We start from the raw sequence: 17,261 nt of genomic DNA, 5'->3' as shown, positions 1-17,261 counted from the left end.
TTGATTGTGAAGAAAGAAAATCTCACTGCTGGAGTTGTCATACTGGAAAGCAGAGAGAAATGTCATTGAGATTTCTGGCTCCTGTTCTGACAGCTACATTGAAATATATGTAAATGCAAATACAATATTAAGAGTTTGCAATGTCAAGCAAGTGAAAAATTAGAAGCTGTAATTAAGGATAGTTTTCTCTAGTGGCATGTGTATGTTGTGATGGCCTGGTTTTTTTTCAGACATCCCTTATCACTTGTGGATGTTGCTCAAGTGGGTGAATTCCTATTATTTTGGGGAGTGATTTGTGAACGGGCTGTTTTGAGGTTAAGACCATGAAATACAAGCCAGTAGAATAAAATTATATTTCTGCTTTTGCCAGAAAATGCTTAGTAGGTTATCTGAACATGTCATTGTCATTTTGGGGTGTGATGGTTTGCTGTCAGGAATCTGATTTGTAGAAATTAAAAACTTGGCTGCTCTGGAAGTCTGTGGGCAACTGTGATGATGACACATGAAATATTGTAAAATACTAATTACTCAAAAAAAACCCCAAAAAAAACCCCACCAAACCCTCCCAAACCCTCAAGCTGTAACTCTTTAATTTCATGCTAAATGAATTTCAGTTAGCATGTCCATATACTGATTGAGAAGAATAAAAATGGCAGTCAGTGAACTCTGTGCCATGTGCTGAGTGATGGGGTGGGTGGCGGGGGGTGGGGTTGGGTGGGGGTGGCGGTGTGGGAAATTCACTTTTATAGTGGAAGTTTGTAGCAAATGTATATAAAAGGATACATTCTTCTGGTAAGTGTAGTTAGAACAGGGACGTTAAGGGTACAGTAAGTTCTGGTGTCACATTAAGCCAGCAGATATATTTACAGGAGAATTCTTTTGTTGTGATTTGGAAGATGGCAAAGGCTTACTCAAGGAGTTCAGCTGAGCCTTTCTGCTGTAAGATTGGCACCAAATGCCTAAGATACACTGAGCTTATCATCCTCAGTTTGCTGGTACGGTCCATGGGGAAGACTATCCTTTCTTCTCTACAGGTTGGAAAAGTAGCTGCATGGGACTTCCAAGCATATGCTAGGAGTTATTGGATTGAACAACTGTACAATGTAGGCTGAGGAAGACCAGCTCTTCTAGATAGGTGTATTTCAGAGACCTTTTGCATTTATTCTGCACTATGTGGCCACAGCCCTTCTCTGAGATATCTGATGGACCAGCTGGCTAGGCGCAGTTGCTCAAATGCATTCCAAAAGTGCCAAATTTAGTTAAAGCACATAGAATCATAGAATTGTTGCTGGAAAAGACCTTTAAGGTCGAGTCCAACTATTAACTGCCAAGTCTACCACTAAACAGTGCCCTTAAGTGCCACATCTGCACGTCTTTCAAATACTTCCAGGGATGGTGACTCAACTACTTTCCTGGGCAGCCTGTTTCAATGCTTGACCACTCTTTCAGTGAAGGTATTTTTCCTAATATCCATATTAAACCTCCCCTGGTTTAGAGGAGTGGTCTTAAGAGGCAACGTGAGGCCATTTCCTCTTCTCCTATTGCTTGTTACTTGGGAAAAGAGACAAACACCTGTCTACAACTTCTTTTCAAGTAGTTGCAGAGAGCGATAGGGTTCCTCCTGAGCCTGCTTTCTTCCAGGCTAAAGACCCCCAGATCCCTCAGCTGCTCTTGATAAGACTTGTACTTTAGACCCATCACCAGCTTCCATTGCCCTTCTCTGGATGCTCTGCAGCACTTCATTGTCTTTCTTGCAGTGAAAGGCCCAAAACAGAACAGAGTGTTTGGGGTGTGGACTAACCATGGCTGAGTAGAGGGGGACAATCGCTTCCTTAGTCCTGCTGGCAACACTGTTTCTGATACAAGCCGCGATGCTATTGGCCACCTGGGCACATCACCAGCTCATTCTGCTGGCTGTTGACCAACAGCCCCAGGTTCTTTCCCACCAGGCAGCTTTCCAGCCACCCTTTCCCAAGCCTGTAGCATTGTGTGGGGTTGTTGTGACCCAAGTGCAGGACTCAGCACTGAGCCTTGTTGAACCCCATACAGTTGACCTCAGTCCACTGATCCAGCCTGTCCGGATCCCTCTGCAGAGCCTTCAGGTTCTCAAGATCAACTCTCCTGCCCAACTTGGTGGTGACTGCAGACTTACTGAGGGTGCACTTGATCACCTCGTCCAGACCAGTGATAAACATACTGAACAGAATTGGCCCAGTACTGAGCCCTGGGGAACACCACGTGTGATTTGCTGCCACCTGGCTTTAATTCCCTTCACCACTGCTCTTAGGGCCCGGCCATCCAGCCAGTTTTTTACCCAGTGAACAGTACGCACATCCAAGCTGTGAGCAGGCAGTTTCTTCATGAGAATGCTGTGGGAAATGATGTCAAAAGTTTTCATAAAGTCTAGGAAGATAATATCCATAGCGTTTCCCTCATCCACCAAGCAGGTCACCTTGTAATATGAAGGAGATCAGGTTAGTCAAGCAGGACCAGCCTTTCATAAACCCTTGCCGACTGGTTCTGATCACCTGTTTGTCCTGTACATGCTGTGTGATGGCACTTGAGTTTATCTGCTCCATAACCTGATTGAGCTCTGATGTACCTGAGTAGTAGGCATGACTTCCCTGAAGCAGGGGTTATACTGTGTGAAGATGCATGAAGCTTTTGTCTGGATAGAGGTGTGGCAGTGCTCATTACAGGGTTGGACTGCTGTGGAGCAGCCTTTTGATAGGAGTAGTTTACTTAGAAATGCTGTTATGGCTCTGCAAATACATTGTTGTAAAGGACTGAAGCATTAGAAAGGCTCATGGATAGCTTTGAGTGCACACAAGATGTTTAGGTGGTATCTCTGCATGATTTTTTTTGGCCATCTTTTGGAGACGTCCTGTGAGATGGTAGCACCTTAGTCTGTTCCAAATGGTTTCTGGTGTGGGTTTTTTTGACTAGAACAGTGGTGGTCTACTCACCCACCATGTAATGTCAGGATGCTTCATTTACTTTATTGCATGATCCATTTCCAGCAAAAGCACTGAGCTTTTTTTTTAATTTAAAAAAAAAAATATCTCAGGAAGGTGTTGGGAAAATATAAAGCTACTTCTGTATGAGAGAATCCCTTCTAGGTGGTACATCTTGTGGGGAGGAAATGAACGTGACCTCTTGCTGAACTCTGTTATAGTTTGAGTTGTGTGTCATCCCCCTCCCCCCAAAAATCTGGCCTTGTTAAGTGGAGAGGGAATAGCTAACAGAAGACTTGGCACTTGTCTGAAGATTTTTATATCTTAACTAGAAGCTGGCATCTTGCTGATGCATGATTTTGAGCTATCATGACCTTGGGGAGGGGAGTTTGAATACTTGTTCATTAGATTTTATCTTTGAAAGAGATTTTGGGTCAGAAGACAAGCTCTGTTTTTGATATATTGCACTGGCTTTGTAGTACCCTGAACTTAAACACTTTAATAGGGTTAACGCTAAAACCAACAGAAAACAGCCAAGGAATCGAACCTCTGTGGTAACACAGAAACAGGATAAACTTCAGGGTTACCATTTCAATCTGGGAATGTTACTGAAATCTGGTAAATACAACAGAATATAGTTAGAAGGGATATTCTCCTACTCTTGGTTTTCTGTTTGGTTTTATGAGGCGATAAATCATCTGCTGAGGAAGCTGTCAAGCTTCAGCCTTCTCAGGCAAGCTGACAGTGCAGCACAAGAAGGGTTACTTGTGTTGTGAAAATCTCTGCACAAGCTGAGGCAGTAGGTGTGGTCTGAAGTACTGTGGTGGTTGTATAGACTTTGAGCCCTGCCTTCCAGGGAATGGCACTGCCTTCAGAGAGGTTGATTTTTATTATTTTATTGGCATGGTAATAAAGAACATTAGCCTTCCAAAAATGTTACAGGGTGACACTAGTTAAGGTTGAAAACCTTGAGAGGTGTGTTTATAAAGCCTTTAGAGGTTATATTTGTTGGAAAGGAAAAATCTTTCAGTTACAACATGGCTAGTTGTTACTCTGGTACCTTATAGTCCCCTCTTTACTAGGTCAAAATAAGGAACACAGACATTAGATATGTAAACACAGCATATATGTTTAGTTAACTTTAATACAGCCCTACTGTATTTGAGAGAGCATTGTGAATTTTAGCAATAAGTTCAGTAATGGTCAGCTGAGTTACAATTTAAGCACATTGGCAATGTGTAGAAGCAATTGGAGAGAGCAGGTATATAATTAATTTTTTTTTCCCTGCTACTGAAGATGGGCTAGGGAACTAGTTTAGTCTGAATGAGGATTGATAAGGCCTTTGAAAACATGACTGATATATGTCAGCATAATTTTGTCTCCTTTCATTTGCATTCACATCTGTCTTTTGGGAATAACTGTTTCTGTTAAGTAGTGACTAAGGTTTCCTATCTTTCAGTTTGACTATTAGACAGTGCAGAAAGACTTTCAGGAAGAATCTGGAGCAGAAGAGGGGACCCAACTTATTGTTCAAAATAATTATTAGTATTTAAAGAGTTTTCTATTATCTATGAGATAGCATGCTTATTTAAGCACTAATGGGTAATCATACATAATGACACAGTAATGTGTGATAATCTGTTATGTAGGGATCAGAAAGGGTGTTGCCAAGTGGCTTAGATATCTTTTCGATGATGTGTCAGGCCATAATCAAATGTTCTGGGATTGGGATGGTAGAGTAAGATTATAAGCAAGTTTTTAATGGCAAGTATTTAATGGTTGGGCTCAATCTCAAAGGTCCTTTCCAACCTAAATGATTCTATGATTCTAAGTTTGTTGCAACATGGAAGTATGTGGCATTTTTAAATGTCAGGCGTGAGAATTCAAAAACTTGGAAAGAGCATTTCTGTTCAAAGTTCATCTTCTGAATGATGCAAAAGATGAGGTAGAAAAAAATACAATAAAAGGGTATTTGCTACAAATGTATTTATTAAGGGCATGAGTGTCAGGAAGAGGACTTGCCTGGTATGAAATTGATTTCAAAATGTGGGTTTTTCTGAAAGGCAAAATAAAATAGAATTGGCCATGCCTGCACGGAGTTTATGTCACTATACATATAATGTTAGCAATGAAATATAGGGAGGTAAGACAAGTGTATTTTGTTGTTGTGGTTTGTAGGGGTGTTTTGGTTTGGGGTGGGTTTGTTGTTTGTTTGTTTTTGTGTGTTTTGTTTTGTTTGTTTTCGTGTGTGTGTTTTGTTTGTTTGTTTTTGTGATATAGATATTCCAGATGGAAAATCTTTGCAGATTTTAGTGCAACTCTTCTTTGTGCATCCTTGGATTTCAAGCTCCTGAAGGTTTGCCTTCACACATGGTCCTGGGTGCTGCATTAGATATGATTAGGGTCTGTAAATATTGAGTGAATTCTTCAAAGGTTCACCAGAATCATACAGCAATTTAAGGCAGGCATGCTTAACTTAACAAAGAGGGTTTTAAACTTTAACTGCTTTAGTGAAGAAATGTGTTCAGAGGACCAAATGGCTTTACCCAAAAATCCCAATGGGCTCAGTCTGTACTCTGACTTAAAATAGTTATTTTCCTTGCTCAGCAAGTAAACCCTCCCTTGTAAGTCTAGTGTTGTTTAGCTTAGTGTGAATTAACATTTTTTAACAACACTTTATCTTAAATTTTTAAAAGCGTAAAACTCTTAGAAAGATTATTACACTAGAATAAATTACTAGTATTTTTGTAATTCCTGTATACAAAGACCACTACTCAATGTGTGGTTTCTTCCTTGAGGATTTTAGTCTGAGCAATCAGCATACAGTAAAGCACATTTAAACATTTACAATATATTAAAAAAATTGTAAATATATTGTGTCTCTCATTCTGATGTTGTGAATTGGATATCTTGATTTATTAGGCTTTGGACTGTTTTTTACAAGAAAACATAAACCAGCACAATACACTGTAACTTTAGATGGGCTTGAGTAATTTGTGTTGCATCCTTGCTGAAATCTCTTTTGCAAGACTAAAGTGTGTCTGTCTTTCCATTGCTGTGTGGCCACGTAATCAGTGGGATCCACTGGTGAGGCAGAACTGTGTTCAGTGCTTCTGTGCCCATGTCCTTCCAGCTGGCAGTGGCTGAGCTGGGAGCATCATGCAGTTGTTGAAACCTGACCTGGAGCAGAGTGGGCACAAGTCTGGCAATGAATGTGCTGTTGGCATCTGTGCTGTGCTCACCAATTCCAGTTGCTTCACCACGTGGCTGCTAACTTAAGTTAGTTGGTCAAGGCAACAAGAACTTTACTTGGGCATTAAACACAGGCAACAAGGTATGGCTGGTTCAGTGTTTTCCTGGATTTGCCAGAAGATCAGTATGGGTCTTGGTGAGCGTGCTGACCGCTATATTTTGGTTTACTGGGTCTGAAAAAAATGTAATATGAACCTAGTGTTTGGGAAAATACTTCAACATCATCAGAGCAGGAGCAAAGTGCACACTTTTTTGTTAGTTATATGGGGAATTAGAAAACCGCTTTCTGTTTAACATACAGAAAGCAGGAAGTTAGGACATTACAGAGTGGCAGCCTGCTGTTGGTAGATGACTGATACAATCATACAGTCTCTGCTTGCTTCCACCACTGCTAGAATTTACAGAAAATAGTAGGTGGTAATTTTCTACAGATGCTTCAGTGCTAAGTATTACCAGAAATAAACATAAAATGTAGATTTAAAGGCTGTGAGAAATCTCATTTCTTTAGGAAACCTTCCTTTAGGTCCTCCTCTTAACATGCCAGAACTGAATTCATCTGAGGTGCTGTTAGGGGAGCGAGACCTGTGTTGAAAATTTATGTTAAGCCACCTGAGACCTTACAGAACAGTGCACACTCAGTCTTCCTTGTTGCCACCTTGTCTTGTGGTAGCACCTGTGTGATGTGCCAGAATTAGTACTTTTCTGGTAAAGTTACTGCTTATGGCCCAAGACTGGCAAAAAAACTTGCTACAGTCCAGAACTTCTCAATTCCTCTGAATGGGAACTCCAGTAAAGAAGCTAAAACAAAGTCCACTTTCTCCTTCCCTGAACCCTCTTTACCTTGTTTGAGGTGCTACTTGTACGACATGCTGATTAAAGCAGGTTCTTGGCATACTGTTAAAAAAAAAAGAAAAAAGAAAAAAGAGACACATTTCTGTGCCATGATTCTGATTTCTTCTTTTGGGCTTTTAAAGCTGTCCACATTTCCATCAAAACCTGCCTTTGGGGGCAAGTGGTGTAAGATCTTAAGGAAACAGAGGATCCATTTGAGCTTCTGGGACCCGATGATTCCATGTGAGCTGAAGTTGAGTTAGACACTGTGATGAATGTGAGATGATAAATTTGACACACTAGCAGGTGAATGGACTCACACGTGTGTTAGAATATATGATGTACTGAAACTGACTGGGAAGAAACATAATCACTACTGAATCTGCATTTTTTTGGTGAGGATTGTTGGATGTTACCTCTTAGGCTTAGATATTTTGACCTCTGGAACGATCTCTTTTGATATTCAAAGCGTATGTTGACACCAGTTGTGTGTGGTATGAGGGACTTAACTGTGGGCTTTATCAGAGTAATTTCTTTTTAAGGTGTTGTAAATGGTGATAATTATGAGCAGTAGCTAGAAACTACACTTAAGTATTTTCTTTATACTTAATATGAACTTTATCCAGTTAGGGAGGGTAGAGCAACTGATGCTCTTGTGAGAATGTTTCTTTTCTTGAAATAGAAGGGAAGGGAATGGTTGCTCAAGTGTGGATATGTTACTTGTTGTGCCTTTACTGCAGTGTACTTGGAACAACTTTGGCCATGGTTATTCATGTTGGTTCTAAGATTTATTCATGGCTTTCAACATCTGTGTGCAAGTTGTAAAAACATACAGACATGGTTTTCAGAGCATGTAATCTCAGATTCCTCATGGCAAAAATCACAGGAGTGGTAAAAGATCCTGCTCTTTCACAGGTAATAGTCTCTCCTTTCTCTATCCTTCCAGTAATCTCTTGTTCAGGAATGTCCTTAAATAGTGACTTCCAGGGCCACTGTTCTTAGTATTACTGTAAAGCCTGTGCCTCCAATGAATCTGTCTGATCTATTTTTAAATTTGGCTTTTTGGCCTTTGCATGGTAGCTTATGTTGTATGGAAGTACTTCCTTCTGGTTTGCTTATGAACATGCTCTTAATTTTAGTGGTAAGTTGTAACTTTGTATTGGGAGTGTCACCATCTCCATATGGTTAATGACTGTAGAATGTTCTCAGTAAAAAATAGTCTGCAGTGGCTCCCATATTCTCTTTTCAAACTTACTCTGCAACAGTGATTAGTCCATGAAAAGATGAGGTATGTTATAGAACATCTGTGGTGACTTGTGTTCCTGAAAATGCGCCATTGACCTGCAGGGAGCACAGAATGTCAGACACTGGGTTTCAGTTCAGGTAGTGTCAGATCAGTAATCAATAACGTGCTAGTGAGACTGTAATAACATGAGAAATTGTGATCGCTTGTGTGCAGGAAGGATAAATTCGAGCAAATGTGGAGAATGGTCTTGAGGATGCTTTCAGTATCTTGGGACAGGACTCTAGATCTGTGGTGTGACTTCTTGCCTTCAGAAATCCTGGGTATGAATGCTTTAACAGGTAAACTTTAAAAATGAAGAGAATAGTCAAGTGTAGGTTCTGCTTGTCTAGTTAACCTCGTTGTTCTACTGCCTTAGTGATTTGAAATAATTGAGATTGCCAGTTTAGTTTCAGATAGTCATGTTACTTTGGGGTTTTTTTTAATGTGGATTGTGTGGGGTTTTTTGTTTGTTTTATTTTTGGACCGGACTTCTTATTTCCTCCTTCTTTTCCCAGCAGTATTGCTGTTCACCAGCTCCTTCATGAGACCCTTCTGAGTGGAGGGGAACTGCTGTCATGCTGCTCCTTGTAAGCAAAATCTGTAGGTTTTTTAGCCTGGCTCAGGGGTTGCTTTTCTAAATCCTGTGGATTTCTCTCAAGTACTCCTTCACTTTGCTTACCACAGTGTTCAGCTTTGGTTGCAGTGGTCCTAGATGAGGCCTGAGAACTGAGTTGTAAAGACTTAATTAAATCCTGGGGTTTTTTTTCCTTAGGCAGTACTTTTATGTATACTGCAAGCTAGTGTAAACCAGCACCGCCACCAGAAATAGCCAGTGTAGACATCTGTGTAGTTACTCTGTGAGCTGTCCTGGAGAAGCAGATGTATGGAAAAAATACAGCTTTCTGTATGTGTTTGGTAGTAAATCGATGCCCCAGTACAACTGCACAGTGACTATCCTCCACTGTCCCACCTGCTGCAACTGCAAAGTCAACAGGAATTAACATCCCCTTTTAAACCACCAACGCATTCAGTTTACATTAATGTGTGAGGCGTGAGCTGTGGTGTTTGAGCCTTGTTGTTTATATCCTCACTATATTAACAGAGGTGGCCAGAAGGGTTATAGCCTCAACAGTTTGGAGTGGAAGGAGGAGTGTGGCTGGTAGCCTCTTCAAGTATGGTGGAGTCAAGAGTCTGTGGCTCTGTGTTTCTCTGCTCTGATTGCTCTGCAGTGTGCTAGACAGGCTTCAAAAACCAGATGGATGTGGTGTGGGAAAATCTAGTTGTGATTTTCCATTTTATTATCAGTAGTTTATTATAAATGGTTTTTCATAGCCTTTTGACAATGCTGAAGTGCTCTGGAGGTGGGATGGTGTAGCCAGGTAGAAAGTGTGCTTGGATCTCGCAAAGTATTTCAGGCAGCTCATTTCAACCTTCATAGCCTGTGCTTAGTTTCGCTTGGCCAAATAAACTTCTGCACCCCATCGTAGGTGTCTGCCTTGGTGACAGGATAGGGACTTTTCATCATTTCCAGGAACACTGAGCTTGAATACTGTAAGCCAGTGTTTACCAGCACCGCAGCAGTGGTGCAGGGTAATCTAACTGTGTGCCCGGCCTGTGTTGGCCTAAATGGTTTTCAGGGTGGAGAAATTTGGTAAGTATTGATTCTTACATTAATGAGAAACAAATTGGATGCTCTCAAATTGGGGAAATACGTTGTCTGAAGACAATGTTTGAAACTTTCAAAGTATGATTTCAGTATTTATTCTGTAATAATTACAAGCTGGGTTGTGGAGACATGGTCTAAATCTGTCTTGCAGAGATATGCACATACCAAATAGCAGATCTTGTGAGGCATAAGATGTGTTATTTTCAGATGTTTATATCTAATGTGATTCTGCTTAACAGCTAAAGAATTGAAAAGTTACTGATTCATCACTGGTGAAGGTAGCTAACCTATAAACCAGTAACCATTTGCTTTTTGTAGCCTGTGAAACTGATTTCTTTCTTTCTTTTTTTCTTCTTTTTTTCCTCTCTTTTTTTTTACCCTAGGTGTGGGTGCTATTCATCAGTGCATTTATTTACACTATTTGCACATTTGTATATGCAAATATAAGCTCTGCCTACACTACAGAGGCAACTGCAGTGATGTTTGCATATGTAAAATAAGCTGTGCTGAACTATATGTAGTAAGACTGGTGTGGAATAGAACTACACAGCTGTACTATAATTTTGTATCAGCCATGTGATACACCTTATGGTGCTGTTCTGTATTGGCCTTCAGCTTTAGTCTTGCAGCAAAGAAACTGTTATAGAAGTTCCTTCAGTCTAAGCGTTTCTACTGTGTAATGTTAGTGTAGAGGGGGCATTGATTTCAAGTATACTTAAAATACTTGAAATTCTGTTTCATAATTTTTGTGTCTAGCTAGAGCTGTGCGATTTAAAATGTTAAAATATTGGGAATTTAAGCTAGTAATCTTTCACAACTTTTTCCTCCTCTTAAAAAATAAAAGGCATTTTAGAACTAAGTGTATTTCATTTTGGATGGAGTAGGGTGGGAAAGGGGTATTAACTTCACATTTTAAATTGGAAAATCCTTCACATTCAGAAAAAACTAAATAAAGCCTGTGGAATAATACCTGTTTCCCAGACTTTTGGTTTTGGGCTCAATCCCTGGATTTACCTTTATTCCCCTGAGATTATTTTATTTATTTTTATTCTTCAAAGGTATGAGTTGGGAATTTGGGACAGGTAATGAAGCTGCCAGTTGAAAAATAGTTTTCTTACTGCTGTATTATAGTTAATTAAATGTTCAGATCTTATGCAAATGTTAGCAGTTACTTTTAAGTAGCTGATTTTCTGGCATGTTTGCATATGTTTTTTAACTAATAGTGCATGTGGCTGAAATCTAAAATAGTGTCTTTGCATTTCTTTTGTGTGACTTTCTTACTAACCTGACTGATGAATGAACATACACTGAAGGAATTGGTAAATTGTCCACTGCCGATGGTAAAGCCTTCGCAGATCCTGAGGTTCTCCGAAGACTGACATCCTCTGTCAGCTGTGCACTGGATGAAGCTGCTGCTGCATTGACACGGATGAGAGCAGAGAACAATCACAATGCAGGACAAGTGGACAAGTATGTATTGATCACTCCCCACCTCCAGTTTCCCAACTATATGTATTTTTAATTTCAAATTAAGTAAACTTTATAGTTAGCACTTGGTAATGTAGCTGCTCCACTACTTGCAGAAGCAAAGTTAGTGAATCTGAAGGTGTAATCTGTCCCATCAGATAGCTTCGAAGTGTAAGAGAAAAGTACAAAAAAAGTGATACTTTCTAACCTGCTGCTCTTTCTGTGTATTAAACAATTGATTTATTTTTCAAAAATGGACTGAATTCTTAGCTGTGGAAGAGTTGGTGATAGTAAATAAAACTATATTATCTGATAACTTTTTTTTTGTAACATAATTAATGAGGATGGCATTTAACTCCCATGATGACAAACTGAGGATTTATCCTGTGTCATCAAAAGCTTTCTACATTAGTAATTTGAAGGCATCTTTAGGGATCCTGAAATATTTTCTACTCTGACAAGTGATGCAAATACTTTGTAAACTGTTGGGATGGTGTGACTGCTGCATATACTGTTGAACTTCACATTTAGAATCAAAAATGGAAAGTCTTAAGTTTTCTTTCATATGGATGTCCTCTTGGAATTCAGACTGGGATTGGCAAAACAAAGTGCTTACAATAAGGGCAATAGTCTTGAGTCATTGCTGAAAATATAAATATAAATAAAAATATAGTTTCATTTCCTAACTGAAGCTGAATAAATTACTTGTGGATCAAAACATGAGGAGGCAAAAATACACTGGGGAGGGAAGCATGTTTGAATGTAAAAAGGAAGTATGCAAGCGATGGAAACAGGCCAGGTGGCCCATGGGGAATATAGAAACAATGTCAGGCATATAGGGGCATGATTAGGAAAGCCAAAGCCCACCTGGATTTGAATCTAGCAAAGGGCATGAAAAGAAATAAGATATACGAGTGTGAGTATATCGGCTGCAAAAAGAAGATGAGGGAAGATGTGGGCCAGCTTTAGAATATGGCAGGGTACCTACTGATGGGGACACCGAAGGGGGTTTGCCTTGGGCTTTACTGGTGAGATTTGCTTTCAGGAATCCCAAGCCCCTGAGATGAGTGGGAAGGTTGGTATCAGATTAGGGAGCATTTAAACAGGTTGGACATAGTCTAGTGAACAAGTTCCTGGGACTTGATAGTATGTACCTGTGTGTACTGAAGGAGCTGGCTGATGTCACTGTGAGACTAGTCTCAATTTATTTGAAAGGTCGTAGGGAATGAGGGAGGTTCCTGAGGACTGGAAGAAAGCAAATGTCACCCTTGTCCTCAAGAAGGGCAAGAAAGAGGATCCAAGGGACTTGCAGGCAGGTTGTCCTCACCTCAGTCCCTGAAAAGGTGATGGAGCAAATCCTCCTGGAAGCCATTTCCTAACATAATAAGTACAAAATGATGATGGGAAGTAGTCAGCATGGTTTTACAAAGGGGAGATCAAGCCTGAGCTGATAGCTATCTACAAAGAGATGGCCATGTTGGTAGATGATGGATGCTGTTTATCTTTACTTTAGCAAGTCTTTTCACACTATATCCCACAACATCCTGTGGGACAAGCTGATGAAGTACAGGCTAGTTAAGTGGACAGTGAGGTGGATTGAAAACTGAACTGCTAGTCTAGTTAACTGCTAGTTGTTAGCATCAGAAAGTCTGTCCAGGTAAAGGCAAGTTGCTAGTGGTGTACTCCAGGGGACGATATCGGGGCTAGTACTGTTTGATGTCTTCATCAGTGACTAATGTAATGGTACGGAGTGCATCCTCAGCAAGTTTGCAGATGATACAAAACTGAAAGGGGTGCTTGATGGACCAGATAGCTGTGCTGCCATGTAGATGGGCCTTGACAAGCTGCAGAAAAGGAGCCAGCAGGAATCTCATGAAATGCAACAAAAGGAAATACAAAGTCTTGTACCTGGAGAGAAGTATCTCTGCATTTGTACAGATGGGGAGAGCTGAATGGCTGGAAATCAACTTTGGAGAAAAAGGCCTGAGTTTTGTGGTGGACAACAAGTGGAACAGGAGCTAGGAATGCACCCTTGGAGCAAAAGTGAACAGCGTTCTGTGCTTCATTTGGAAGAACATCCTCATGACATTCTTGTCAATTTACAAAATGCCTTGGATGCATCACAAACAGAACCTGAGCAGAGAGCAAACTGGGAGACCTCTCAAGGTGCCTGGTCGACTAGAATCAAGTTGGTTTTAATAACTCTTTCCCAGAGCATATTTGGTTTTGCAGCAGTTCTGTATTATATGAGGTGGTTTACGGTCATCTGAGCATGACGGATCTGTTTCAGGATTTGTCTCCGAGGTCATGGTGTTAGGTGGCTCCCATTTGTAAAGGCTAGGCTAAGGCTATGTGTGTGCAAAAGTGCATTGAATCCCCACCCTCTCCTCCCCGCTGAACACAGGGACCTGAGCTCTAAGTGCCTCATTATGTGTGAGTTGCATCAGGGCTGTTTGCTTGTGCCATGAGCACACATCTGTCCCTTACCTTCTTTCCAGGAGAAGGTGGCAGGTTTGGTAGTGTCCTGCAGCCTTTTAGTGGAATCCCATTGCTTCAGCATATGGACTTGACTATGTAGCCAAATAATAAACTTTACCAAAATATCAGTTATTTTGCTTAAAATACGTAGTGATTACAATGCAAATGTAAGTGATCAGATGCTGGATACTCTCTTCGGGTCAGGTCTCTGCTTTTATCTAGCAGCTGCTAGCACAGATTATTTCACTTTGGGGTATATGGCAACTGAGGTCCTTTTAAAACAGGGATTTAACATAGTTTTACCATTACAATCTTTGACCAATTGAAAATTACAACTGGTCTGCTTTCCTGAGGGAACTTTGTGTGCTCAAATGGATATTTTCTTCAACACGAGTGAATTTGAGTGAACTACTATTTTTTACAGAAGAAAAGTAGAAGTTTGAGGTTTTTAATGAATCTGAGTATACTAGGTTTTTTTTTAAGAGACAAGTTTCCATATCTTGCAAATAAAATACACTGACAGGAATGCATCACATACAATCCACTACTGTTTGTAACAGTGCTGCTCTTCCTTTCCCCCTCCTGCCAGGGCATTAACTGTGGCTTGGTTCCCAGTGACTGAGGGATGATGGTTCCTTGCATATACTTTCTAAATAAAATTGTCACCAGTTGGAGAAGTGTAACAGAGTTGGTACTGAGAATGACTTGCTGTTGTTTGCACTTGTGTTTAGCAGTGCTTTGACAGTTGTCTTTGCTTAAACTTTTTTTTTTTTGTAACAGAAAAAGATTTAAAGGACAGGTGACTTGATTTGAAATAAGTTGAAGCTCAGCTCACAGTTTTCAAGATTTGTTTAGTGTACTTTCCTAAGTCTCAGGGGAGGTAGCTATTCTCTCTGCTTTAGAGGTTAATGATGGTTAAAGTAGTGATGATAGACTTCTGAACTTTCAGATGCCAAGCACTTGGGGTTTGTCTTGTCTTTTCCTTCTAACTCTTAGCTTGTAATTACTATGTGTAGCTTTTTTTAAGGACGAGTTAGTAGTGTTCTGTGTAGAATTTGTGTTACTGCTATTTTAAAAAAGTGCAGTTCATTTGGCTTATTTCATCCATCTGAAAGCTTCTGTAATATGCTTTTAACAGTGCATGAATGGGAAAGTAGTAAACTTCTGTAAGGCTCCTCTTCTTTCTTCCTGTAAGATGTCATTAGGTAAGGATTTTTAAGAAAAAAAAAACTTCGAGCTAGTGCAGAGTAGGAAATAGTCCCACTAAAGGAGAGACAATGGTTAGATGTTTTTCTTGTTAAGTATTCAATATCAGTGGTCTCTGTGATAGTAGTCTGTTCACTTTTTGGCTTTATCTCTACTAGAAATTTACCTTGGTACCTATAGTCAGTAGCTTGTTGTGGTCATTACCCTCTGTGTGTCTGGCATTCCACTGAAGTGTAAATAGTACCAGTGAGATGTATTCTGTATCTTGCAACCACCACAGATTCCCTAGATTTGAGCACTCTTCTCTGAATCTAAGCTATATGAGAACTTATGTGAGTTAACAACTGGTAAGGACAAGAGCTAATTTAGGTATAAGCAAGGTCTATCACACTTTCTCCTGTGGAAATAACGGGGGTGTGTATATATGTACTTTTTCTTAAAAAATCTGTAAGGTATATTTTCTAGTAAGGCATAGTACTAATGTCATGAGTCTTCATTTAAAGACTTCCTTGCATAGGAAAGTTACACATCTATTGCAGATTTATTTTGAGCTTATTCTGTGATAACTGATTTTCCAGTCGCAGTTTGGCAGAAGCATGCTCAGATGGGGATGTAAATGCTGTCCGGAAACTGTTGGATGAAGGAAGAAGTGTAAATGAACATACTGAAGAAGGGGAGAGTCTCCTTTGCTTGGCCTGTTCAGCAGGATATTATGAATTGGCACAAGTAAGTAATACACAATCAAAACTAAACCTTTGTGAAATGCTGTCTAAAGGGTGGCTTTGATAGGTAAACATTTTAGCTATTTTGATTGTAATAATTTTTTTTATAATCTAAACAGATTATCGGTTAATACACTTTACATTGTCTTTTAAATGGTAAATGCATCATATATGCCTTTAGGTTTAAGTGACTTGTCTGAGGAATGCATCTTGTTTTATGATGTATCTACTTTTCTGGCACTGTTCTAGATACAGTCGAGTTGTTCTGCCAAGCAGATGTTGCAAGAGGATCCAAAATAGCAGAAAATGCTACAAATGCTTACCTTCTAAAAATTCATGTCTCAGTCACTCAAGATTCTTTAAATCACATCTATATCAACAGTGCATTAATTTCTGTGAATTTTTGGCTTTTATACTTGTGTAGCTAAGGGCAGATTTTGTGCTTCTTTGAAGATGTTTAGATGACGGTTCTCAGAAGGTGGCCAGCTTCATGTTTTGATGCTAGGTGTGAGTACAGGGAAAAAACTGTTTACCTGTAAGCTTGACCCTATGTGTGCTGTGGTCATTAATGCAAGTTTACAGTTTCTCTGCTGTCATTCTTGTTAGTGAAGTACCTTGTGACTTTTGAAAATGTCCAGTATTGCACTGTAACTTAAGGTTGACTTCAGCAGATGTGAACAAACACAGAAAAACAGGATTTCCTGAAGCAGAGCACAGTGCGGATAGTAGTTGCGGACAGTCCTGGGGAGTGCCATTGTGCTTCACCATTGAGGGTATTACTGCAAGGGAATGCTGTGGCTGGCTGGGGAGTCGTGCTCACAAGCCCCACTGAACTAAAGCAAAATGTTGGTGTTACAGTTTATTCATAAAGTGATTTTTGTTTTCTCTAGGTGCTACTAGCAATGCATGCAAATGTTGAAGATCGAGGGAATAAAGGAGACATAACTCCCTTAATGGCAGCTGCCAGCGGAGGCTATGTAGATATCGTTAAACTTCTCCTTGTTCATTGTGCAGATGTCAACGCACAGTCTTCAACAGGTAACTGGGAAGCAGAAACACAAAGGATTAATAACACTGGCACATAAGATGTGCAGCTGTTCAGAATATCTGTGGTTTTGTCTAATAGTTTCATTCACAAGAGAAGGTGATAGGAATTATTAAGAATAGGCCAGATACACAGCAGATGTGTTTAGTGTCTTACCTGGCTGTTTTAAAATTTTTTTTTTAATATAAACTGTGATGGAAAGCAGAGTTCCTGTGAGAACCACCATGGTGTTAAATGATCAGAAAAATACACAGAAATTTGTTTTTTCTCATCTGTAATCCAAAATTACACAGTAAGAAGACCATGGGACACATCTGGTCAAGACCAGTTATTTTGGTCTATAGCTTTTTACCAA

General features: G+C 39.9%; 1 protein-coding gene across 16 annotated transcripts in view; it reads left to right on the top strand.

Annotated features, from left to right (window-relative positions):
* ANKHD1 (ankyrin repeat and KH domain containing 1) overlaps nt 1-17,261 on the top strand; it is a 117,157-nt gene that overhangs the window by 30,679 nt on the left and 69,217 nt on the right. For all 16 annotated transcript variants that reach the window (XM_080400739.1, XM_080400749.1, XM_080400736.1 and 13 more), the window contains exons 3-5: nt 11,302-11,458; nt 15,718-15,865; nt 16,752-16,899. In XM_080400739.1, the coding sequence (XP_080256865.1) occupies nt 11,302-11,458; nt 15,718-15,865; nt 16,752-16,899 (453 nt within the window). The remainder of the gene's footprint in view (nt 1-11,301; nt 11,459-15,717; nt 15,866-16,751; nt 16,900-17,261) is intronic.

Source organism: Falco punctatus (assembly GCF_963210335.1).
Source record: "Falco punctatus genome assembly, chromosome: 8".
NCBI classification, from domain to species: Eukaryota; Metazoa; Chordata; class Aves; order Falconiformes; family Falconidae; genus Falco; species Falco punctatus.
Note: the sequence above shows the minus strand (reverse complement) of the source record. Positions and strands in the feature narration are given on the sequence as shown.